The sequence below is a fragment of the Littorina saxatilis genome, linkage group LG8 (assembly GCF_037325665.1).
Source record: "Littorina saxatilis isolate snail1 linkage group LG8, US_GU_Lsax_2.0, whole genome shotgun sequence".
Lineage (NCBI taxonomy): Eukaryota > Metazoa > Mollusca > Gastropoda > Littorinimorpha > Littorinidae > Littorina > Littorina saxatilis.
Genome location: NC_090252.1, coordinates 58,489,794 through 58,517,171, shown reverse-complemented (window position 1 = coordinate 58,517,171; position 27,378 = coordinate 58,489,794). Strand labels below are relative to the sequence as shown.

Sequence of the window (27,378 nt, the reverse complement as noted above, 5' to 3'; positions counted from 1 at the left end):
TGCATCTAGTTTAGAGAAAACTTTCGCTCGTGGCATGTTCTAAACAACTTCTTCTATCGTCTTCATTGGATAGTGTTCTCTTTTGATAGCTTTGTTCAGATCTCGTGGATCTATGCAGATTCTTGTTTTCTTTGGCGTTTCTACCACTACCATACTGGTCACCCAGTCAGTAGGTTCTTATTGTCTTGTGATAACACCTTCTTTTTCCATAGGTTTCAGTTCACCTTTAACTTTCTTGTGTAGCGCAACTGGTATTTTTCTGGGTGGGTGTACTACTGGCTGTACATCTGGGTCAACTTTGAGATGAACCTCTCCTGGGAGACAACCTAAACCTTCAAAAGAATATGGGTATTCTCCTTTTACATCTAGCTGAGGGTGATCTCCTTTAACCTCTTGCGTCATGCTTGACTGCACTGTGTCTACTCTCTGGATCAGTCCTAATCTCTGACAAGCTTCCAGACCAAGTATCGCTGTACTATCCATCTCTGTGACATAGAATTTCACTTCATGCTCTTCTTTCTTGAACTTGCATGTCAGTTTCGTCGCACCTAGTGTCTTGATGGTATGGCCTGAATATGACGTAAGCTTGACATTTGAATTCTCCAGTTTCTTTCCTTTGAAAGATTTGAACGTTTTCTCCGAAATGACATTGCATTTTGCTCCAGTATCTAACTGAAAATTGACTGTTTTCTCTTCTATTTCCAGTTTCTGAAACCATCTGGAATCCACTGTATTCATGTTTGCGGTGCCGATTGTACCTAACGAGTACGCTTGCACGTCATCCTCTGTGTCGCTACTGTCACTATCGTCTAGTGTGTGTACTTTGTTTCTTCTCTTTGAGCTGTGTGTTTGCTCTGTTCTGGCCCTACACATGCTCGCAAAATGGTTTGGTTTCTTGCATTTTCTGCATTCTTTTCCTATCGAATGACATTGCGCATCTTGTGTGTGCTTCATGCCACACCTACCGCATTTCTTCTGTGCCGTAGCTCTGTTTTCGCGAGGTGCATGTGTACCTTTGTTCTTGTCGCAGCTGCGTGACGTCATTTGTGCATTCGTTCTCTCTCTATGCCTAACTGCATGAACGGCTGCTTCAGCTGACGCATTCATTTCTTGCAGCTGTTTCACTGACATTTCATCCACTCTGGCTATCTCAATAGCTTTCTTTAGAGTCAGATCTTTCCCAATATCAATGAGTTTCTCACGCACTTTGTCTGATTTTGTTCCGAACACTATTCTGTCTCTCACCACCTCATCTTCTTTGTCTCCGTACTCACACTCTTCCACAAGCAATGTCAGTTCTGTTACAAACTGTTCACACGTTTCATCTGGTGCCTGTACCTTGCTGTGAAATTTGTACCTTGCAAAGATTGGGTTTGATTTGCGCTGAACGTAGGCTTTGAAAACATCGTAGTAGTTCTGCAACTTTTCAGCTGCTCATCAGTCAATGTCCAGGTTGAGAAGATTTTCCTACCCTTCTCTCCGACCCATAACATTAGATAGGAACATTTTTCTTCATCTGTCTTGGCTTTTAATGGTCCCTTAAACATCAAAGACACGTGATCTTTGAAATAATTCCATTTCCCCACTAGATCTCTTGCTTCCCAATTGAATCTTAGAGAACTTCCAGTTCCCTCCATAGTCTAATATTATGCTTGAGTGACTTATCTTTCAGTCCAAACGTTCTTGACAAGCTCCACCTCTGGTGACCATGTTGTATTGGTGGGTTTTACGTACAGAGATGCAGAGACATAGTGTTGGTTCGGCCATGCTGTATTATCAAGCACCACAACTCTCCCCATATTCATACGGAGTGCTGTCCCTTGGAAATGTATCTAATTGACTCACTCTAATGGAGCTATCTCTAAATGGAACATGATATGCTTGCCTGGCAACACCACAACACGCTAGCTTCAAAACACCAAACAAAATGTGTCTCTTTTTTTGTATATCCGAACTCGTCCCTACCATCATCTTTAAGGGAAGACAGGGTAGGCAAGCACTTTTTATTTTTATTTTGGAAACAGCTTGCTGCTTGTTTGATTTTTGCAAGCAGAATAACCTAATTAAGGGAAACCATTTTAAATTTTGAGTGAAAAGCAATTTTGGGGGGTTTTATTCACCAAAATGTGAAAAAAACGTTATAAAATGTGCTTTTTTTAAAATGTTGCAGTTTGTGAACCAGTGCATGTTTTGATCCAATTTTTCTTCTTTGCAGCAATATGTGTGTGTTTAATAATTCTGTGCATCGAAAAGCATTTCTAAGCAATATATTATTTTAATTTAGCATTTTCAGTTACCGGTCCAGTTCTGATAAGAAAAATACATGAGATCCTAACTGTCAGACTCATAAAAACCCAACCAATGCACTGAACTCTTATTCCATGCACAGAACTGATGCTGTACAACTCATAAACAACATATACAAAAACTGAACAAATCCATCAAGCCTTTCAAAAGTTGCAACATTTTAATTGTAGCGTTTTGTCTGAAAATTACATTCAGAGAAAACAGCATTTTAAAGATTTGAACCAGTACATACAAAAACAAGTAGCACAGTGCACCCTGAATTCATATGTTTTTATCAGAATGACCACTTTACTATGATGGGGAAATGATTTGACGATCAAATTATCCGGACTTTTTTTAAAAAATCATTTGAAAACTCATCTATGTTAGTGCAGATATGAATCAAAACGGAACTGTCGGACTCATAAAAACACAAGGAATCCACTGTATTCTTATTCCATGCACAGAAATGGTGCTTCACAAATCATAAACAACATATACAAAATTGGAACAAATCCATCTAGCCATTCAAAAGTTACAACATTTTAATTACCCCATTTTGTCTCAAATTACATGTAGAGAAAACAGCATGTAAAAGAGTCTCACTAGTACCCCGGTAAACTAGTACCACAGTAGAGCTTGAATTAATGGGGTGGTTTTTTTTAACCAGAATAACACTTTAACTATGATGGGGAAATGATTTGATAATCAAATTATCAGATTTTTTTTAATTTAAAAAAAATCATATGAAAACATTAAAAAAGTCAATTATCTGTGTTTGTGCTGATATGAAAATATTGATCAGAACCAAACTGTCAGACTCATAAAAACCCAACGGATGCACTGATTTCTTATTCCATTGCATAGAAATGATGCTTCACAAATCAACAGCATTACATAATTATATATACACAAATGGAACAAAGCTATCAATTGAAGCCCTTCAAAAGTTGCAACATTTTAATTACATTATTTCTGTGCTCAATCCTAACACTGCAGCAAATTTCTGTAAAGCTGAATGTCCCTTTCCATGTACCAACATGGTCATACGCGGATTATTTTAAATGCAACTTTACCACCCGAAGCGTTGCAAACACCGGGAGAAGAGTAATAGTCAGGTCGTCATTTCCCAATTTTGACCTTAACCCCTCAAAAAATACCTCGGAGAATGTTTTGACTGTTTTGAACTCTGTGATGTCTGTAGATTACAGATCCGACGGATGACACTCTGTCATCCTTGGGCATTTTGATGTATTCAAGATGGCGGACAAGATGGATTCCAGACTGCAAAATAGTCAAAACTGCATGCTATAAACTAGCAGAACTGTATTTATTTATGTTTTCCGGGAGATAAAACGGGAGTTAATATGCATAACAACAGTTACATGATGAGCAGACACTATAACCCGAATGGCTGGTCTGTTGAGGGACCGTTAAAACTGGTTAACGGAGCAGGATGATATAGTTAGTTTTAGCAATATATTTTTTTCAGTTACAGCTAATGGTTTAAGCTTATATGTGTTGTGGGCTTGATTACTGTTGCACTTTGCTTGACCTTCATCGCATTTCAAGGTCATATGAATGTCAAATGTTCATTCAAATGATAAAGGATTATACTATTTTTGAAGAGAAAATGACGAAATGTGTACATCTTCTTAAAACTTGCCATGAATAAAAACGTTCACCAACACTGAAGGTCACACGTTTTCAAGGTCAAACAATTTCAAGGTCATATATTTCAATGTCTGCAAAACCATCACTTAGCACGTGCATCACTTCAAAGATCACTGTCAAGAAGACGAAGCTGAGATTGTATGGCCATGTAACAAGAACAGGCGGGCTCAAGAGAAGATAGAGAAGACAAATGAACAGAGGGACAGATATCATTACAGAGTGGATCGGGAAATGTTTTGCAACTTCCCAAAAATTGCTCACAGCCGCTAGAGGTGGAGACAGCTTATGAAGCGCTCGTCGTTGAAGTGGCCCTACCATCCTGGTGGGTTCCAGAATCAATGAGTGACTTGGTCGGTGAGCAAGCAGATAACAACTTAATCCTGGAAAAGTGGCTGTAATACCCACAATAACTTAAAGTTATCTTGTGCTCTTTTTTTAAGAAGATCTAGTCAGGTGAGGAATGTATACATCAGACGAAAGGCCTTGTAAGGTGTCACAGCGCCAAGCGATTCGTCATATGGAATCCCTTTTGACACCATAATTTTTATACACAGTGTTGTGTCAGTTAGTGACGCCCCGAGGAGGTGTATTTGGCGTCATGTCAAGAGGCTAAACCTGATGTACCATGTCTCACATACAAAAGACCTCTATCTCATAACGTAAAGGTCATGGCGACGAACCAGGGACACTGGTTAGTATGCACTTTATCTCGCCGATGACCACACAGGATGATGTGTAGTTTCTTTCTTTCTTTATTTGGTGTTTAACGTCGTTTTCAACCATGATGTGTAGTTTACCACTCCAGATGACCAGGCGGGATGACCACGCTGGTTTACCACACAAGATGACATGGTCATGCAGTGAGTTTCCAGTTTGAGGGCAGCCACCATCGATCCTTTTTGCCGAAATGGTAGCGGATGACTATGCCTGATGACCAATAAATGACAACGCCCGATGATTACGCAGGATGTCAATTGTCATGTAAATTACCAATACGGGTGACCGGTGAGAATTGCCAGTGCGGATGACCAGTGTGGATGACCTGTGCAGATGACCATGAAGGATGACCAGTGCAGATGACCAGTGCGGATTACCGGTGCGGATGTCCAGTGCAGATGATCATGAAAAATGACCAGTGTGGATGACGAGTGCGGATGATTAGTGCGGATGACCAGTGCAGATTATCATGAACGATGACTAGTGCAGATGACCAGTGCAGATGATCATGAAGGATGAATAGTGCGGATGACCGATGCGGATTATCACAAAAGGATGACCAGTGCGGATGACCGCAAAGGATGACCAGTGTGGATGACCGATCCAGATGACCAGTGCGAGTGACCGGTGAAAGTGACTGTTGCACATGCCCAGTGCGGATGACTACGATGGATGACCAGTGCGGATTTGTGCAATTTCCAAGGAGTAGACATCGACATAAGATGGCACACTCACATTGACCGACTGCGCAACCACAGCATGCTGTTGCACATGGTAAATTTCTCCACAGCCACACTTCAAAATTAGCATGACTTCAGTTGGTGTAGGTTCTACTCCAGGCGGTTTTCTGCCCATCCTACAACCACCCGAAGTCAACTGGATCAAGATTTGGAAGATCCCCGTAGAATTGCAATACAGCCCTTTTCAGATGGACGTTCAGCAATGGGCTGATGTGGGCGGTAGTTTTTGATTTATGTGGACTGGTGCTTGGAGGTTCTAGCTAGCCAGGTTTCATATCTCTCACGTGATATGTTGTTTGAGATTTTGCACCTGTAGCACTCGCTTACAAACTGCGACATTTGCTGAAAGACTTCACCGATTTTCACGCATGGATCTTCTGCAGAGAAATCAAGCACTCCTACGAACACACTGGTTAATGAACAGCTGTCACCAGATGGCATACGCTTCCCTCTAATATAGCTCTATCGTCGGGTAAACAATCAAATCGGAGAAAACTAGTCTCTCACGATGTTCTTTGATCATCGCCCGCCATTTTGTAAGATCAATTTACAAGTTTTATCTTCGACAGTGAAACCTGTGCTTTGGAACACCATACGCACTAATCGCAAGTCCACGAATAACACAGGTTTCACATCTTCTCAGCCTGGATGTAATTCCATACACACTCATGTGCAAATTGTTTCCATTTAGCAGAATGAAACACGTCAAATGCCTTTGTTTTTTGTCTTGGAAGAGGAGCTCAAGTACGGACACGGACAGCACTACAGGCCATACTGTACGTGTCGTCATATTACTCATTACGTTTTCCCGACGTCATAAAGTTATGACGCCATTCTAGCCCTTTTTTCTATGGAATGCCTTTTGTGTCTAAACAAAAAAATCAACATTTGCTAATTTTCCTATAATTAATTTTGTCTCAATTTGCCCAAGGATTTAAAGATGTCATCCTGCGGATTTGTAAACTTCGGGAGTTAAACTACCCCAAACCATTAAAACATTTTCCGAGGTATTTTTCAAGGGGTTATTGCCCTGCCGTACGGACTATAAACAACTGCAGACTTGAATGGACACTCATATGCACTCCAGATGCAGGGCCTGTGCAAATCCTTGGGCTGATGCATCACCTTCTTTCATAATCAGACTGCTATCAGACAAGCATTCAGTACAGGATATATACCTTTCAGCAATAGATTGAGCTGATCAATGTTGACAAAAGCCCAACACATGTCAGCGGAGTGACGTTGCACAGTACCAGTATCCATATCTGCTTGTGATGGGTCAGAAGATGGCAAAGTATCTGTATCTTCTTATGGTTGGTCAGAAGATGGCAAAGCTGATGTTTCTGCTGTGGAAGAGGGTAGTTCCGGTTTAGCAAACTTTTCCATCAGGTCAATCTTTCTCCTCGCTGCCACCACAGGAGGACTGGTTCTCCCCTTGCTCCAACCTAATAAATACACAAACACTGATTTAATATTTGATACAACTGTCCATGGTTTTTGTTTGTAATAAGCTGCACATTTTAAGACTCAATATAAACGTCAACAAGTGCTTGTACTTTATTTTGCAAATGACCATGTTACATGGGGTGTACCTCAACTTTTTGGCTAGGCCGGTAAATCAGAAATCCCAATCAGCCCCCAACCACTGAACCAGACGGGTTTTCTTACAACCACCTCAGCGGCTCGTACCCACATATGTCGGTTGACGAACACACACACACACACACACACACAAAAGACATTCATTAATTTAACAGTGACTCATACTCATTACATGTGGATTTGCACTACTTATTAATACCCAAACACACACAACTTAATGACAAAAAAGTGTATGTTTTAATATATATAATGATAAATAATTGAAAATAAAAGCAGCCACGAAAAAGCAAAAGAAATCAAAGTATTCTCACCCTGTCACACACTAAACCTCACAGAAGGTTATCCCATATATATACATACCAGTCCCTATCACAAAATGTACATGTCAAGTTTACAATGGGATTTGAGTAACCACACAATCACATACAATGATACACTCAGGAACTAATACTGAAACTAGCTGAATTATTTTCTTTCTTTCTTCCTTTCTTTTCATATTTTTCTTTTAAAATTAATTCATTTCATCACACTTGCTATGTATTTGCTTGTTTCTTGTCTGTTGTCTGTTTTGTGTGTGTGTGTGTGTGTGTGTGTGTGTGTGTGTGTGTTCTGTGTGTGTGTATACATTTTCAGATTTCCTAAACCTAGCACTGTTTGCAGGTGATCTTTATGCTTTTGATTCATGAGTTGCATCCCCAGTCCTTTAGTTTAACTCTTTTTTTTTCTTTGGTGAAGTAAATTGGATCTATTTTTTTTATTCCTTAGTTAATGGAAAAGATTTGACAACAATATTGCTGTCAATGATAGGTTGGTCAGCCATGCTGGTGTAAACCAATCCTTTAGAATTAGAGAACGCTCTCTAGTAGGGTACTTATTTTCCTACGGTCAATGACCAGAAACAGAAACTGTGTCAGTCGTACATCGCTCAGATGCTGCTTCTCAGTTTGACCACAGACAAAGAATAATGATGACATGTTACACCATAGTAAGCTCTCAAGGACTGGCCAGCGAAGAACAATAAAATAGGGGTTGTGAAGACGATATCACAGAGATGATCGAGGGAGGGAGGGGAGGGGGGGGGGGGGTGGTTTGCGGCGGCGGCATGGTCAGTAAATTGGATCAAGAAACCCGCAAAATACTTCAGACACAAACTGTTTATCATTTACCTGCAAACCCTAACACATTCTTACAACAACAACAACAACATAACAATGTGCAATAAATCACGTTGTCAAACAAACAAGATCGAAAAGAGAAAGAAGCAAAACCCACCTCGTCGAGTCAAGAATCTTAGAATGTCGTCTGCTTCAATTCGATCATGTTGGTTCATTTCGGAGTGTTGTTACTTCGTTCTACTGTTCGCTGCTGCTGGTTCATCTTTCTCTGATATTTCTTGCCACTATGCCGAACATTTCCAATGTTAGGGTTGTTCTCCGCAGCTCAAAACTTTGAAAAATGCTGCTGAATCGGTGAAAAAGTCATGGATTTGTTGACACCGGGGGACTGATAAGTTGTCTACTGCGCTTGCGCCAAATGCCTTTGACCTACATATATTTGCATAATTATATTAATTTCGGGGTTTCGGTTGGAACGGATTCTCTCTCTTTGTGCCTATGTCAACGGAAATTCCCCAACGGTGATGACGTCATCTTGAAGAACGGAAATTTCCACACAGTTTGAACAGCGAAGGGTCATGTCATGTGCGCACATTTACCAGCACGGAGTATCCAAAGTAGACCATTTTTTCGATTTTTTTGATAAAACACAGACAAAAACAACAAAACATCGGTTTGAAAATGGTTTTATTTACATGAATACATGTCTAAAATGACAAAAGCAGATTATTGAATGCATTCCAGGATGTTCAAAGGTGTGAAAAATGCAACAACCCCAAAAAGGTATATGAGACCAAAAATAACTCATTTTGCCTGCCCGGTCTCGCCTTAAGCTTGACATTAAGGACTGGCAGGAGACCCTGACACAGTTCTTTTTGTTGCTTAGATCAGTAAATAACACGACTAGAAATTCGCAGCAACTCGTATTGTTTGTTTTCTAACAATACTTCTGAAACTAGTAACATTCGGTAAGTGAGACAATCATTGTTGATTCAAACAGCCATATGTGTGTGTGTGTGTGTGTGTGTGTGTATGTATGTGTGTGTGTGTATGTGTGTGTGTGTGTGTGTGTGTGTGTACGTGTGTGTGTGTGTGTGTGTGTGTGTGTGTGTGTGTACGATACATCTGTACTCACTGCATATGTCATGTTCACAGCTGTGTTCCAGATTACACCGTTTGATCTCGTTTCGATCCAAGCAGCTGGCTCCAGCTTCAAATACTGGTAGACAACATGTAATTTCATCATTAAATCAATGTTCTGCAAAATAAAGAACAAGTCGCGTAAGGCGAAATTACTACATTTGGTCAAGCTGTGGGACTCACAGAATGAAACTGAACGCACTGCATTTTTTCCGCCGCTCGTGCAAAACGGTACTGCACAGCACGCTTTTCTGCACCTCTCTTCGTTTTAACTTTCTGCGCGTGTTTTTAATCCACACATATCATATCTATATGTTTTTGGAATCAGGAACCGCCAAGGAATAAGATGAAATTGTTTTTAAATCTATTTCGGAATTTTAATTTTAATCATAATTTTTATATTTTTTTATTTTGCGAGCTTGTTTTTAATTCGAATATAACATATTTATATGTTTTTGGAATCAGAAAATGATGAAAAATAAGTTGAACGTAATTTTAGATCGTTTTATAAAAAAACCAAGAGGCGAAGCCTTCAAGGCTCACGTAAGAAATCGACAAACAGTAACACAAACTCAATCACGCCGTCACACATCCACACACACAGTAAGTATAGGTGTCACGGTGCAAGAGTGCGAGACACTAGATCTAGATCTGTCTGTCTGTACTGGCCTACTTACGGGGACACGAATGCCAGATGGCCAGATCGACACTGCGCTTTCGACAGCGCTTCCTCGCGTAGACACTGGAAACACGCTGTGCAGATATGTAGGAAATCTCCATTGGTATCTTCGTTATCTATTTTTCTGGAGCTACGAAACCGAACAATGTGAAATCGTCTTCTCCGAATCGGCGAACTGCAGCGCGGTGATAACTGTATCTATACCACAATCCTTCACGCGATCTGACCTAACCTTGACCCCTGACCTGGTCTACATACCACACACGACACAAACCAGTCACCTGTTTTTACCCCCCCCCCCAAAAAAAAAAAAATAATCAAAAAAACACAACCACCCGTTTTCTTTGAATACACACTTTAACTACATACATGCCCACGAAATGTTGATCATTGCTTCAATACTTTGAAGCTGTTGCTTGAATAATAACCAGGTAAAATGAGTATTTCGGTGTTTAGTCAAATGTTAAAGTTTCTATCACAGACATACACACGCACACACGCACAGACAAAGTTACGATCGCATAGGCTACACTTACGTGAGCCAATAATTGTAATTACAATTTTCAGATTGTTAATGACCAAAGTCATTAATCAATGTTTAAGCCTCCAAGCTGAAATGCAATACCAAAGTCCGGCCTTCGTCGAATATTGCTTGGCCAAAATTTCAATCAATTTAATTGGAAAGTGAGGGTGTGACAGTGCCGCCTCATCTTTTACAAAAAGCCGGATATGACGTCATCAAAGCTATTTATTCAAAAATTGAAAATCACTTCTAAGGATATCATGCCCAGGAACTCTCATGTGAAATTTTATAACAAGAAGGGTCAAGGTCAAATAACTAAACCTAACAATGACATACACTAAGAACTGCTTTACACATTTTTCCTACCAAAATACATGTGATCTTGACCTTGACCCAGGTCAAGGTCATGCAACACAAAGCTGTTAATTCAAGACATAGGAAGTACAATGGCGCTTATTGGCTCTTTCTACCATTAGATATGATCACTTTTAGTGGTTCACTACCTTATGTTGGTCACATTTCATAAGGGTCAAAGTGACCTTGACCTTGATCATATGTGACCAAATGTGTCTCATGATGAAAGCATAACATGTGCCCCACATAATTTTTAAGTTTGAAACACTTATCTTCCATAGTTCAGGGTCAAGGTCACTCCAAAATATGTATACAATTCAACTTTGAAGAGCTCCTGTGACCTTGACCTTGAAGCAAGGTAAACCAAACTGGTATCAAAAGATGGGGCTTACTTTGCCCTATATATCATATATAGGTGAGGTATTGAATCTCAAAAACTTCAGAGAAAATGGGGAAAATGTAAAAAATAGCTGTCTTTTAGACAACATTGATGGCCCCTGCGACCTTGACCTTGAAGCAAGGTCAAGATGCTATGTATGTTTTTTGGGGCCTTGTCATCATACACCATCTTGTCAAATTTGGTACTGATAGATTGAATAGTGTCCAAGAAATATCCAACGTTAAAGTTTTCCGGCCGGCCGGCCGGACGGACGACCCGGGTGAGTACATAGACTCACTTTTGCTTCGCATGTGAGTCAAAAATCGTACTGAGAATCGCTCTACACACACACACACACACACACACACACACACACACACACACACACACACACACACACACACACACACACACACACACACACACACATACACCAGTCACCACGACCCTCGTCTCGATTCCCCCTCTATGTTAACACATTTAGTCAAAACTTGACTTGATGTAAAAAGGAGCAAGCAGCGTGAAGCGATATCAAAACATATGTCCTCAATCTGTCAGCATGATACTTAACTATCCTATCAACACTAAAACCTCGGGAATACTTATGACTAAGACTGGTAAACGTGGCTAGCCGAAACACAAAGACCGAGATGTGTCGCAATGGGCTATGTGAAGTATGCGGACATACAATAAATTGTATTTAATGTTAAGTATATTTTCAGAGCAAACATTAAACATTTTTGGATTCAGGAAATGATAAAGAATACAACGCAGACTAAGTTTCTGTTTGTCCACTTTTAAATATGACTGTGCCGATGTCCTTGTGAATTGTTAACTCATTGTCTCCCAGGTACATATGGTTCTATCTGACTAGGTACGAATATATCCGCTCAGACTGTTAGCTTCAGTTGATTCCTGTAACGTCCATCTAACGCCTGCTTTCCAGCGTGTTGATACACATTTTCTACACAGTTACTACAATTCTGAGTGACCTGCTGCAGGACAGCTGGTCTCGGCTGAAAAAAACTTGGTCAACATATTGGCTCATGTCTGTTAGGTCGGTTCCGATATCCTCCCATGGATGCGAAAACTTATATGACCGTTTTTCGTGATTACAGAATTGCACCAGTGTAAGGGTTGTATGCGTGTTGGGAGTTACAAAGCCTCACCTACGACGCTGTGTCCTATAACGCGCACCTCGCAGAGTTGGAGATGGTATGGATGTGGGGCGACCAGGATGACGAACTGACCCTCGTTCAGCATGCTTGGGTCACAGCCCAAGACAACACTCGTACCGCTCAACATAGTTTTGTTGCGGTGTTCTGCGCACTTCTTCGTTGGGCTTGGATTCGTGAGCATACCCACGTTCTCCACGAACACATCGAAGTGTTTAAGTAGATTGCCTGAGGAAAAAACATTGATATGAATTCATTTTATGTTATTCTTGAAGCAGCATGATTTATATCTCTATCCGTCCACTGTTCAGAAATGAATACATGTATAACTTTTTCTTTGATGTCTGTTTTCAACTGCACAGAGCTTTGGCGAGATTCAATTACTATTCTTGTCATTTTTCTTGCATGTTGTAAATAGAGATATCGCAGCTATTTGCATGGCGCGAATGTCGTGTAGCATGAGGGTGTAAAAACATGTACTGCGATTCCGTGAAACATGTTTGCAAATAAAGGCAAATTTGAATGGCAATATTTACGTTTTTGCAACGCAAGAATGGTAATTCCAGCGTAGAATGATATAAAATTATTATTTTTTCTGTCTTTGACAACACTGGTGGAGTAGCCTAGCGGTTAAGACATCGGCCCCGACGTTTCGAGGCCCCGAGGCCTTGATTTCGAATCCCTGCCAAGTCGTTTATTTTTTTTGCTCGATCCTTCTTGACAAGTATACTCAGCTCTGAGAGAGAAAACCGGATGTTGTCACTGCAAAATTCAAGCGTTGACTGAAGCTCTCAAGGTCATACACGCCGTATAGATGGGGTTTTGGGTAGCGTTTGCTGTACAGAATTCTGTACATGATTTTCATCCCTATCTTTTCAACCTCGTAGCCCCGGATAGTCATAAATAGACCACAGCTTTAACCTCTGTAAAAGTACTCCCAGTGTATGACTCCCTCCTTTTTCACACCTGATTTTCTCAGACTTTTTGATCTTAAAAGGAGGGTTCCACTGTATACGAATCAAACGTATTTGCCCTATACTACCCTAAACAAATAATGTCCAAGAGAACGTTGCTTTCCTAGAAATTTCCCCAAACTTAATCCTAATGCGACTGTACATATACTTTCCTTTAGTGTTTCAATCATAAGAATATTCCCAAAACACACTTACTCCGCCCCCCCCCCCCCTCCTTTCTCACCTCCACCACTAACCTCATAATCAACACCATCCACATTTTGAGAGACAAAAAAAGAGAACAAAATAACACAAAAGTCATCATAAATCAACACGGTTGCATCCAAGTTGACAGGATTGACACTGGGCTGGCCTGGCCGAAACAAGAACAGCAAGCGCTTATAGGACTCATTTTTGCATGTCGCATTCCTAGCCCCTTTAGAAGACTCTCTCCCTTGTAGGACCCTCCATCCCCGATAGAAGACTATCTCCCTTGTTAGACCCCCAATCCCCGATAGAAGACTATCTCCCTTGTTAGACCCCCAATCCCCGATAGAAGACTATCTCCCTTGTTAGACACCCAATCCCCGATAGAAGACTATCTCCCTTGTAATACCCCCAATCCCCGATAGAAGACTATCTCCCTTGTTAGACCCCAAATCCCCGATAGAAGACTATCTCCCTTGTTAGACCCCCAATCCCCGATAGAAGACTATCTCCCTTGTTAGACCCCCAATCCCCGATAGAAGACTATCTCCCCTGTTAGACCCCCAATCCCCGATAGAAGACTATCTCCCTTGTAAGACCCTCCATCCCCGATAGAAGACTATCTCCCTTGTTAGACGCCCGATCCCCGATAGAAGACTCTCTCCCTTGTTAGACCCCCAATACCCGATAAAAGACTCTCTCCCTTGTTAGACCCCCAATCCCTGTAGAAGACTATCTCCCTTGTTAGACCCCCATCCCCGATAGAAGACTATCTCCCTTGTTAGACACCCAATCCCCGATAGAAGACTCTCTCCCTTGTTAGACACCCAATCCCCGATAAAAGACTATCTCCCTTGTAAGACCCCCAATCCCCGATAGAAGACTCTCTCCCTTGTAAGACCCCCAATCCCCGATAGAAGACTATATCCCTTGTTAGACCCCCAATCCCCGATAGAAGACTCTCCCTTGTACGACCCTCCATCCCCGATAGAAGACTATCTCCCTTGTAAGACCCCCAATCCCCGATTTAATTTTTAGAATTGTGTGTGTGCGCACTCGCGTGAGTTTGGCAGCGAACTGACGCAGTGGGCACAGGCCTGTGTTCACAGCGACACGCGCACGTGAACTTGCTGATTCACTCAGCGTAGCGACAGCCGTGGGAGCTAAGGGCCTAAATACAGGCGACGTTAATCCCTAGTAGTTTAAAATACATTTCTGCGAAATTCCTAACAAGGGCGGATCAATTCACTTTGGAGGGGGGGGTTACAAAATGACTGCGAAGATACAAGTTGACGGCGCCGAAGGCGCCTAAGCCTCTAGGGGGGTCCATGGGCATGCCCCCCTGGAATTTTTTTTATCCAAAGAAGCAAAACAGAGCTATCTGGTGCATCCTGAGCCAATAAATTACCTCTTTTTTGGGGGGGTGGGGTGGGGGGGGGGGGGGGGTTACGTAACCCGTGTAACCCCCCCCCCCCCCAGATCCGCCCTTGCCTAATAAAGAAATAAACATATTTTTTACACCATTGCAACATCCAATTTGGCTTTGAGAAAATGTCAGTTCCGTCCTTTGCTTTTCTAAGCAGTCAAAAGAGACATACACTGAGCACAAAAAGTTAAGGATATTTTTTCAGTGGTATTCACGACTTGTTTGCTTGACCTTTCGGATTTCATGTTGGCTGCCATTTTGGTTTTGATGCGCTTCCTTATCCGGTTTACGTAGTTTCCGGTTTAACATAGCATTTGCGTATTTTTGTCAGAAGATTGATATTTGGTTATGAAGAAAGTCAAGTCCGCCATTACCTGCAACCTCAGTTGAGTGTTTACTTTGAACTTAAACTTGAACCGTAACAGTGTGTAGCCAGTTCGCAAGACCTGTTCATCTTCCTACCAGTTCCAACTGTTGTTATCAATGGGTCGCGCAGCTGGAGGAAGTGTTTATTTCCATTCGGAGCCCAGCTTCAGTTCAAAACCAGTCACGATACCCTTGAATGACATTAGATATACGTCATTTCCGCTTGCAAAATCCCACATGTTACATGTCTGCTCTTGGAGTTGTTTGGAACTTAGTTCAACGAGTATTTTCTCGAACGTAACTTTTGACCCAGCTGTCAAGTAGGCATCATGAATTAGACGTACACCGGCAGTTATAAATCATGTTGTGCAAAAGACTCTAAAGAAGTAGAAAATTGTGGAAAATCGGGAATGCTTTCTCAGTTTGTGCACCCTGGCAACATTCAGCAGGAAAAAAACTGCATATGCCTTCCTACACATACACTGGGTGCTGACAATGTTTTTACATTTAGTCAAGTTTTGACTAAATGTTTTAACGTAGAGGGGGGGAATCGAGACGAGGGTCGTGGTGTATGTGCGTACGTGTGTGCGTGCGTGTGTGTGTGTGTGTGTGTGTGTGTGTGTGTGTGTGTGTGTGTGTGTGTGTGTGTGTGTGTGTGTGTGTGTGTGTATATGTGTGTGTGTGTGTGTGTGTGTGTGTCTGTGTGTGTGTGTCTGTGTGTGTGTGTAGAGCGATTCAGACTAAACTACTTGACCGATTTTTATGAAATTTGACATTAGAGTTCCTGAGTATGAAATCCCCATACGTTTTTTTCATTTTTTTTTATAAATGTCTTTGATGACGTCATATCCGGCTTTTCGTGAAAATTGAGGCGGCACTGTCACGCCCTCATTTTTCAACCACATTGGTTGAAATTTTCGTCAAGTAATCTTCGACGAAGCCCGGACTTCGGTATTGCATTTCAGCTTGGTGGCTTAAAAACTAATTAAATGACTTTGGTCATTAAAAATCTGAAAATTGTAAAAAAACCAAAAAAATGTATAAAACGATCCAAATTTACGTTCATCTTATTCTTTATCATGTTCTGATTCCAAAAACATATAAATATGTTATATTTGGATTAAAAACATTAAACAAGCTCTGAAAATTAAAAATATACAAGAAGGGCAAAGCCCATACGACTCACATGCTTTACACATTTTTCCTACCAAAATACATGTGACCTTGACCCAAGGTCAAGGTCATCCAAGGTCATGCAACACAAAGCTGTTAATTCAAGACATAGGAAGTACAATGGTGCTTATTGGCTCTTTCTACCATGAGATATGGTCACTTTTAGTGGTTCACTACCTTATTTTGGTCACATTTCATAAGGGTCAAAGTGACCTTGACCTTGATCATATGTGACCAAATGTGTCTCATGATGAAAGCATAACATGTGCCCCACATAATTTTTAAGTTTGAAACAGTTATCTTCCATAGTTCAGGGTCAAGGTCACTTCAAAATATGTATACAATCCAACTTTGAAGAGCTCCTGTGACCTTGACCTTGAAGCAAGGTAAACCAAACTGGTATCAAAAGATGGGGCTTACTTTGCCCTATATATCATATATAGGTGAGGTATTGAATCTCAAAAACTTCAGAGAAAATGGGAAAAATGTGAAAAATAGCTGTTTTTAGGCAACATTTATGGCCCCTGCGACCTTGACCTTGAAGCAAGGTCAAGATGCTATGTATGTTTTTGGGGGCCTTGTCATCATACACCATCTTGCCAAATTTGGTACTGATAGACTGAATAGTGTCCAAGAAATATCCAACGTTAAAGTTTTCCGGACGGACGGACGACTAGGGTGAGTACATAGACTCACTTTTGCTTCGCATGTGAGTCAAAAAATTATGATCAAAATTAAATTTTCGAAATCAATTTAAAAACACTTGTCGGTTCCTGATTCCAAAAACATATAGATATGATATGTTTGGATTAAAAACGCGCGCGCTCAGAAAGTTAAAACGAAGAGAGGTTTAGAAAAGCGTGCTATCCTTCTCAGCGCAAGTACTACCCCGCTCTTCTTGTCAATTCCACTGGCACTGCCTTTGCCACGGGGGGTGGAGTGACGATGCTACGAGTATATGCGTTCAGTTTCATTCTGTGAGTTCGACAGCTACTTGACTAAATGTTGTATAATTTTCGCCTTACGCGACTTGTTTCCATTCTCCTTCAGGCCATCGCTTAATTTCCTGCGGAGCGTGACAGTGCCGCCTCAACTTTTACGAAAAGCCGGATATGACGTCATCAAAGACATGTATCTGCTGGCCGATGTGAATGCGTGATGTATTGGGTAAAACAAATTCCATCTCACAATGCATCACGCATTTACATCGGCCAGCAGATCGCAGCTATTTCGGCGCATATCCTTCTTTTCACGGCCTATTATTCCCAGTTACAGGGGTATTTTGGTGGACATTTTTTATCTATGCCTATACAATTTTGCCAGGAAAGACCCTTTTGTCAATCGTGGGATCTTTAACGTGCACACCCCAATGTAGTGTACACACATACCCACACACATACACACTCACACACACGCACACACACACACACACACACACACACACACACACACACACACACCACGATATAAATTGCATAAAATAAAAAAAATAAAAAAAATAATAATAAATCTCTGCGCTTGGAACTGTACCCACGGAATACGCGCGATATAAGCCTCATATTGATAGAGCGATTCAGAAAAAAAAAACTACTGGACCGATCTTCATGAAACATGACATGAGAGATCCTGAGTATGGTATCTCCAGACCTTTTTTTCTCAGTTTGTTGATAAATGTCTTTGATGACGTCATATCCGGATTTTCGTGAAAGTTGAGGCGGCACTGTCACGCTCTCATTTTTCAACCAAATTGGTTGAAATGTTGGCCAAGTAATCTTCGACAAAGCCCGGACTTTGGTATTGCATTTCAGCTAATTCATGAGTTTGTTAATTAAAGTTGTCATTAACACCAAATTTGCGCAAACATATTTAAAATTGATTGCATCGTGTTCTTCATCAAATTCTGAATCTAAAAATACATACATATGTCATGTTTAATCTTAAAATGTGATCACAATTAACGAAAATGTATTAATTAGTCTTACGATTAAAATTTAAGAAATCGATCCAAAAATGATTTCATCTTATTCTTTTCTATTTCCTGAATCCAAAAATATATAGATATAATAGGTTGTATTCTAAACAAATGAAATACTGTTGAAAACTGACCGTCTGATTGCAGTCTCGTGTCGAAGAAACTGAGTGAAAAGAAATTTGAAAGGGGAACTAGTCTTGTCACTAGACAAAGTATGATAGTTACTTGCCTTGGGAATTTGCTTGTGTTGAACGTATGTGCACGGCAGATCTAGATTCAGAAAACAACCGAACTCATGGATTTTATATCGAGGGTTCCCTGCCAGAACCCCGTATCTCGTTTTGTGAAAACTTTTCAAGAGAGACTTAGTTTGAAACAGCACTAACAATCGAAAAAGCAAGACAGAGCTTTAAAATTAAGGCAAGGGCAAAACCAGTTTGTGAAGAACATTTTTTTAATTTGTTTTATAGTTTGTGAAGAACATAATCCAGGAGAAGGAAATGCAGAATTCGAAGCCAGCATTTGTTAATCGTGATGTTTTACAACATTTCTGAGATACTTCGTTTTGCCAAGTCACATTTGTGGATAAAATCCCCAGAGTAAACCTGCCGGAACCACGTTCAGAAACAATGTTTTGGCACTCTTCCCTAAATGACAAAATCCACAGAATAGTCTTGCCAGAACCCCCTATCTTCAGATACGACGTTTTAGCACACTCTCTGACATGACAAAATCTACAGAAGTTTCCTGCCAGAACCCGGTATATGTAGATAAGACGTTTTGGCACTCTTTCCGTCATGTCAAAATCCCCAAAAGTTCCCGCTTCTGCATAACAAATCATGCACCGAAAAGACACATCTCCCGATACTCCTTTCTGGTTCACAAGTTCTGCTGATTCTGTGTCTGATTTTGTCCCGCAAGAACCACGTATGTCGAAATACGTGGTTTGGGCTGACCACAGCAAGTTAGTTGCAGTCAGAAATGTCCCTGCCAGAACCCCGTATCCGAAGATACAGGGTTCTGGCAGGGAACGTTCTAAGCTTCTTACCGCAGTGATGCCAGCCAGAACCCCGTATCTCAAGATACAGGGTTCTGGCAGGGTACGTTCTATGATTCTTACCGCAGTAATGCCTGCCAGAACCCCGTATCTCAAGATACAGTGTTTTGGCTTGAATGGTTTGCATACAACAAGCGATACTTGGTTTGAGAATTGATCAATAAATCGATCACTTTTGAGTTGTGGGTTCAAACTCTTTATTCCTCCTTTCTTCAGTTATTCAAAGAAAACAGGAGTTTTTGTGCGAAAGTTTGATCGAATCCGAATCACTCAACCAGTCAACCTGCGCAGGCGATCGATTAATGCGCGGTTGTATAGTTCCGTGCAAATCATTCCATTCTGTTAACATTTCTTGTCAGTTTCCCTGTTTTGGACTAAAATCAAGTACACAGATATGCTGTTATTCTGCTGTGGCGGTAAAGGCAGATATTGTGCGTTCTGTTTATGTTTTGGTATCGCTTAGGATAATGTTCTTTCGTCAAATGGGACTAGCAGACGAACGTTTGCACCCGTGTTCCAACGTTAATTACTGTATGAAGTTCAGTTTTCTGGGGAAAATAGTGTATGAAACCGCTTTATGTTGTTTAAATTAATGAAATTTGTGCATTTGGTCGCGTGTGATTTGTTTATCAAATGAAATATTGTTGAAAACTGACCGTCGGATTACAGTCAGTGTTGTCGAAGAAACTGAGTGAAAAGAAGGGGAACTACTCTTGTCGCTATTTATTTTTTTTTTTTTTTAACGAGAATTTATATCGCGCACATATCTCACCACACAAGGCGACTCAAGGCGCATGTTACCTATTAATGCCGTGTGATATGGAACTTTTTACACAATATATCACGCATTCACATCGGCCAGCAAAGCTCAAGCCTATTAGGGCGAGCATTCACCTTTCACGGCCTTTATTCCAAGTCACACGGGTATTTGGTGGACATTTTTAATTATGCCTATGCAATTTTGCCAGGAAAGACCCTTTTGTCAATCGTGGGATCTTTAACGTGCACACCCCAATGTAGTGTACACGAAGTGACCTCGGTTTTTCGTCTCATCCGAAAGACTAGCACTTGAACCCACCACCTAGGTTAGGAAAGGGGGGAGAAAATTGCTAACGCCCTGACCCAGGGTCGAACTCGCAACCTCTCGCTTCCGAGCGCAAGTGCGCCAGACAAAGTGTGAGTTAATTGCCTTGGGAATTTGCTTGTGATGAACGTTTGTGCACGGCAGATCTAGATTCAGAAAACAACCGAACTCATGGATTTCATATTGAGATTAATGTGTTCAGGCCTGTAGCTGTTAATTTAAATGCGGTATGTTTGTATTGTTTGCTCTAGAGATGGTACGTATAGAGCGTTCGAAACTTTTCAGTAGCAAAAGTAATACCGAAACAGAACAGCTTCTCAACCCATTGCACTATCGAGGATTCAGGCTGTTACTGGCTCGTTATTTGTTTGGTTGCTGGGTCATTATCGAAAAATAACTAGTTCTCCAAGTTTCAGAGGTAAAGAATCTGAGGGGGGAATAATGAGGGATAATTGTATTCGTCCCAAAGAATTTTCCCCTAATAACTCACAATCCAAACATTAGTTTTGTTTCATGAAATGTCGACATAACCATTACAGAAATATTGATTTCCCGAGATTAACGTTTTGCAGACCTTCCAAAGCACCAGTGCAGTCAAAATTAAGAAGGTGTGTATGTGTGTGACGTCACACGTACACGTGCAAATTATAGGGAAAGGGCTCCTGATATGGACTGGCTCCTAATATGGACCACCTTTCGTTCTAACAAACTACCGGTGCTAGAGCGCGCACAACAGTTTCATTCGCTGCATGTATCCTCTCTTGATAACTTGCACATGTCGAAAAAGCTGCGGACGCACAACGCACAAAACCGTTATTTTGTGTTCTCCCTTTTGTTTGTGTTTACACTTTTAGCTTCGTTCACTCTAAATTTGACTCTTAAAATGGACTCATTTTTCTCCAAATACAAAGCTATAAACACACACAAATTGCATTATAGGCTAAGGCTTTATTCGCAACACTTTAGCAGTGTTGGCCCCAAGTTTCTGTCACAAACAAAAAATTATAGCAAAAACTCGAAGTATATCTGTGTCCCCTAATATGGACTACCTTCAACACATAGAAGAAAATAAAAAAATAAAGGACGGTGTCAGTCATTCATTAAGAAGCTTGCCGAAAATGACATAAATTGCCCTCGAGATTTCAAAATATCAAGCAGTCTTCTTTACGCGAAAGTTGATAATTTCAATAAAATCTCTCTGTTTTTGATTTTTTTTTAAAGTTTTCTCTTGTGTTTCAAATAAAGTTCTCGTCGAACCCAAACCTGTAAATCTAAAGCATATTTCAATTAGTCTGACTTACATAGTAAGTTGCAAGTTGCATCATGTCATTTTGAAGTAAACGGGGCTTTTTACAGTGGTTCTCGATGGTCTTAACACTGGTCCATATATGGACCAATTTTGAATGTTTCTGTTGTGAGGGAATAGCCTTACAGCCCACGTAATAATGTTCGGTACGCGTGCGCGTGTTTGAGTGACTTCATTGGTACGCATGCACTTGACGCCATCTTTTAGGTGACGTAATTTACGACGCACGATGCTAGCTTTTAGAACAGCTTAGCACTGACGCTTCAAGCAGACGTGACTTTGTTGCAGACGACCAGCTGCTAATCTGTTAGTATCGATGTGCGGGAGTTGTTCGATAAAATGATAAGTTTCTTTTGGATAATAGTCACTTACGGACATGGTTGTTTAACGACGGTTAGCGGAAAATAGAGTGGTATAAATCGAGGAAGAACCGGATTATTTGCCGGAAGTTAGTGATTCAGGGTCAGAGTTCACTGTAGCGCATGATTATGCGAAATAGTCCAAAGAATTGAGGTCTATATAATGTTTTGGATTAACCTGACTCTTTGTTAATCGGGAGTCTTTTAATTATAACCAAATTCCTTGTTAACCGGGAAAAGTAAACCTTAGCCGACTTTTTCGTTAATCGGAAGCCGGCCTTCATTTCTAACCGTAAGGATTTATTGCTTAGATCTGTTGTTAATCATTCTTTGTGAACTAGGAACCTTGCAGTATACACTAAATAGCTCCTTGTCAATCGGGAGTTCTGTTATAACGTTTGTATAAATTCCTTGCCAATCGGGAATCTGATAGTGATAGTATTTCATGCACTGAATAGCTCCTTGTCAAGCGGGAGTTCTGTTATAAAGACTTTAAGTCTGAATAAGTTCCTTGTCAATCGGGAACCTGATAATCGCCCCCCTTGTTTAAACGACAGTCAGCGACAGTACTGAGACACGACAGAGATAGTTATGAAGTGACGAGGGAAGAAAGGAAACGAGTCTGCGTGAAAGTGACGATGTTTTGATTCCATGCACTTGTAGAATAAAAATGATGTTTTAAACTGTACAACCACGGTGTGGGCTACATTCGTTCGCAAGAGAGAGGCCGTTGGCCGTATGAGAGCTGAATACTAGATGCTACTGCATCGGGGATAAGAGAGGGAAACGGGAAACATTCTTACACTCAAAACAAAACACAACGCGAGGTCAGACAAACAACATCACGAGTAAATAAGAAACATCCTGCACAATCCCCTGGCAGCCCCCGGTCTCAATCAAATCTGCCACACTGTATTTGATTTTTAGTGAATGACTGTAAAAGCTAATTATCTCTAACTAGTCTTCCAGATTTACGAAAGAGAGAACAACTACCAAACAAACAAGAAGGGCAAAGCCCATACGACTCACATTCTTTACACATTTTTCCTACCAAAATACATGTGACCTTGACCCAAGGTCAAGGTCATCCAAGGTCATGCAACACAAAGCTGTTAATTCAAGACATAGGAAGTACAATGGTGCTTATTGGCTCTTTCTACCATGAGATATGGTCACTTTTACTTTTAGTGGTTCACTACCTTATTTTGGTCACATTTCATAAGGGTCAAAGTGACCTTGACCTTGATCATATGTGACCAAATGTGTCTCATGATGAAAACATAACACGTGCCCCACATAATTTTTAAGTTTGAAACAGTTATCTTCCATAGTTCAGGGTCAAGGTCACTTCAAAATATGTATACAATCCAACTTTGAAGAGCTCCTGTGACCTTGACCTTGAAGCAAGGTAAACCAAACTGGTATCAAAAGATGGGGCTTACTTTGCCCTATATATCATATATAGGTGAGGTATTGAATCTCAAAAACTTCAGAGAAAATGTGAAAAATAGCTGTTTTTTAGGCAACATTTATGGCCCCTGCGACCTTGACCTTGAAGCAAGGTCAAGATGCTATGTATGTTTTTGGGGGCCTTGTCATCATACACCATCTTGCCAAATTTGGTACTGATAGACTGAATAGTGTCCAAGAAATATCCAACGTTAAAGTTTTCCGGACGGACGACTCGGGTGAGTACATAGACTCACTTTTGCTTCGCATGTGAGTCAAAAATGAAACTTATTCGCAAGAAAACAAGATAGTTATTAGCATGAAACAAAAAGTGGTCCATATTAGGAGCCCTTTCCCTACTAGGATGCACTATAACATGTTTTACTTACTTCCAATTAAAAATGTATAGTTGTATATCATGTCTTGCATATTTTCAAAAGATTTAAATGAAACACCCAAAGCAGCGACTTTGCTGATAACGATATTTTGAAGAAACAAAAATACGTCATCAGTACATTCACAAGAACGATGTGACGTCATTTTAATTGACGTCAAAATCCGTATGATTACCTTACCTTTCCAATGATATGCCTTTAAAGAATGTTAGACAAGCGGTTCAACTTCTATGTCCGCTTATTGAGCCAAACACTCTAAACGGGAATAGTAAGCACAAAGAAGGACAATACGCACACAAAACCATATTTTTTTTTCTCAAAAACGGTATGACGAATAGCCTCAGGACTCTAGATTTAAAATTATATTGTTAAAATCTGTCAAAAAAGTGTGGTTACAACCCCAATGGTCTTTGGGTGACTGACTAAAACTTGTCCATGCTGTGACTTTGAAATTTGACAACAACCAGCTACATTTAGGTATTGTCTGTTCATTGTCAGCAACTACAATTTTTGTGAAATTGTGAGTCTTTTGCTCTTGAATTATTGCAGAAAACCTCAACTTTGAGGTTTTATGAATATGACTCTGCTGTGACCCCACAATTTGACGAGAGTCAACCAACGGCATTGTGTCATTTTTTGGTTGAAATCGACCGCATGCTCCCGGAAATTTGTCCATGCGAATTAAGAAATTGATCTAATTTAAGCCTCCGAAAACGTCACGTAAATACGCTATTTCCAACCATACCAGTAAAGCACTTGACCATCATTCAAACAGAAGCAAATGTGTCAAAGTTCGAGTTTTAAAAGCAACCGAGACTACCCCAACGTTATTTGTTTACATTTAGTCAAGTTTTGACTAAACGCGACTTGTTTAATTATTCATAAGATTTCTTCTGACGATCATTTTTTTTAGGTTTCTTCTGACGCTGAGTGTATTACTGACCAAGGGAGCCGGCGCGGTTGTGGACGTGCACTTTGAAGACTTTGTATGAAGACAGCATGTTCACTTGCCACCAGCGGTCAGATCTTCCGTCCACAGCAGCGTCTGTGCCGGTGCATTTAGAATAATGTCCGGGTTTGACCTCCCCGTCAATGGCATAGGCTGCTCTACCAAATGCACGTGAGCTCTGCGAAGCTTCCTTCTTTATCGCCACATTCCAAGGTGCTTAAACATTACAAGGAATTCGTCAGTGGTGCATTTCACAGTGCTGAAACAATTCAGTAAACTCTGTATTGATATACAAATTAATACAGGACATTATGTGATCGATTGTTTTAAATTATATCCCTGTAACAAAAATTCATCTATTGATCTGTATAAATGTTTTCACCGAGTGTCTGGAGACTGTCGAGAACATACCGTGTGACCTACTTTTGAAGCGTCGGTACCCAGTGTCAGTCAATACAAACACTTGCCTCTGTCAAAAATATTCATCTACATGCTTTTCCACACAGGTGTGTAAAAAAGGCATGCTTCGAACTCGATTTGCATTCTAATGGGGGTTTGTGTTGCTCAACATGCTCACTAACATGTTTCATGGTGCTTTAGACAACTAGTATACACGCCGGGGGAAGTAGAACGTCACAAAAAATCGCTGTGTGGCACGGCAGTATTCTGAAGTCCGGTAGTCAACCAGGTTTTGAGCTCGAAAGGTGTTATCTTTCAAACAATTTATTACTGCGTCGTAATTATCGAAGCCAGCGAAGGTGTTTTGGGCTCTGCGGATTCATGATTGCACGAGGCTTAATATGTTATCGATCTGATTTTGGAGGTTCAGCGTGTTATTTGTTAAGGCGTCGTATTGTTAATGTTGTTTGATTTTGGGATTTTTTCAAACAAGGTGGATATTACAAGAGACTGGAAGCAATAAAGGCCATATTTTGATCAGGTAGTGTGATGTGGTATAACTGAAACGCATCAACAACAGTGTCCCAATATGCAAGTGTGCTTGTGTCATCAGCTGATGAAAAGAGCAATGTATATTTTTTTAGGTACGCGTCGCTGAGCTAGCAATGTACGACCGCGAACAGTAGTATCAGGTCAGTGCACTGTTGGAGGCTGTACACTGCTAGCACAGCGACGAGTACCTAAACAATACACATTTGAAAAACATTGTAAAATCGAACAATATTGACAAATACGATGCTGTAATAAATCGAAAACAGATGCCTCAAAACACAAATCGATAACATGTTAATCTTCATATCCGCATGCATCCGCTGATCCCAGTGTGTCACAACCATGAAGACTGTTACAGATGTATTTGTTATCACTATACTTCTTGATTACCCAGTGTGTCACAGCCATACACATTGTTACATATGTATTTCTATCACTATACTACTGGCTTACCCAGTGTGTCACAGCCATACATATTGTTACATATGTATTTCCTATTACTATACAACTGGCTTACGCAGTGTGTCACAGCCATACACATTGTTACATATGTATTTCCTATCACTATACTACTGGCTTACACAGTGTGTCACAGCCATACAGATTGTTACATATGTATTTCTTATTACTATACTACTGGCTTACACAGTGTGTCACAGCCATACAGATTGTTACATATGTATTTCATATCACTATACTACTGGCTTACCCAGTGTGTCACAGTCATACACATTGTTACATATGTATTTCCTATCACTATACTACTGGCCTACCCAGTGTGTCACAGCCATACACATTGTTACATATGTATTTCCTATCACTATACTACTGGCTTACCCAGTGTGTCACAGCCATACACATTGTTACATATGTATTTCCTATCACGATACTACTGGCTTACCCAGTGTGTCACAGCCATACACATTGTTACATATGTATTTCCTATCACTATACTACTGGTTTACCCAGTGTGTCACAGCCATACACATTGTTACATATGTATTTCCTATCACTATACTACTGGCTTACCCAGTGTGTCACAGCCATACACATTGTTGCATATGTATTTCATATCACTATACTACTGGCTTACCCAGTGTGTCACAGCCATACACATTGTTACATATGTATTTCCTATCACTATACTACTGGCTTACCCAGTGTATCACAGCCATACATATTGTTACATATGTATTTCCTATCACTATACTACTGGCTTACCCAGTGTGTCACAGCCATACACATTGTTACATATGTATTTCCTATCACTATACTACTGGCCTACCCAGTGTGTCACAGCCATACACATTGTTACATATGTATTTCCTATTACTATACTACTGGCTT

General features: G+C 40.6%; 1 protein-coding gene across 1 annotated transcript in view; it reads right to left on the bottom strand.

The window, feature by feature from the left end:
- Nucleotides 1-26,442, bottom strand: part of LOC138973957 (uncharacterized) — a 40,409-nt gene extending 13,967 nt beyond the window's left edge. The window contains exons 1-4 of the mRNA XM_070346655.1: nucleotides 26,422-26,442; nucleotides 25,075-25,296; nucleotides 12,379-12,612; nucleotides 9,270-9,353 (exon numbers count right to left, since the gene is read on the bottom strand). Of these exons, the coding sequence (XP_070202756.1) occupies nucleotides 9,270-9,353; nucleotides 12,379-12,612; nucleotides 25,075-25,132 (376 nt within the window). The 5' untranslated portion in view covers nucleotides 25,133-25,296; nucleotides 26,422-26,442. The remainder of the gene's footprint in view (nucleotides 1-9,269; nucleotides 9,354-12,378; nucleotides 12,613-25,074; nucleotides 25,297-26,421) is intronic.
- Between the last annotated feature and the right edge of the window lie 936 nt (nucleotides 26,443-27,378).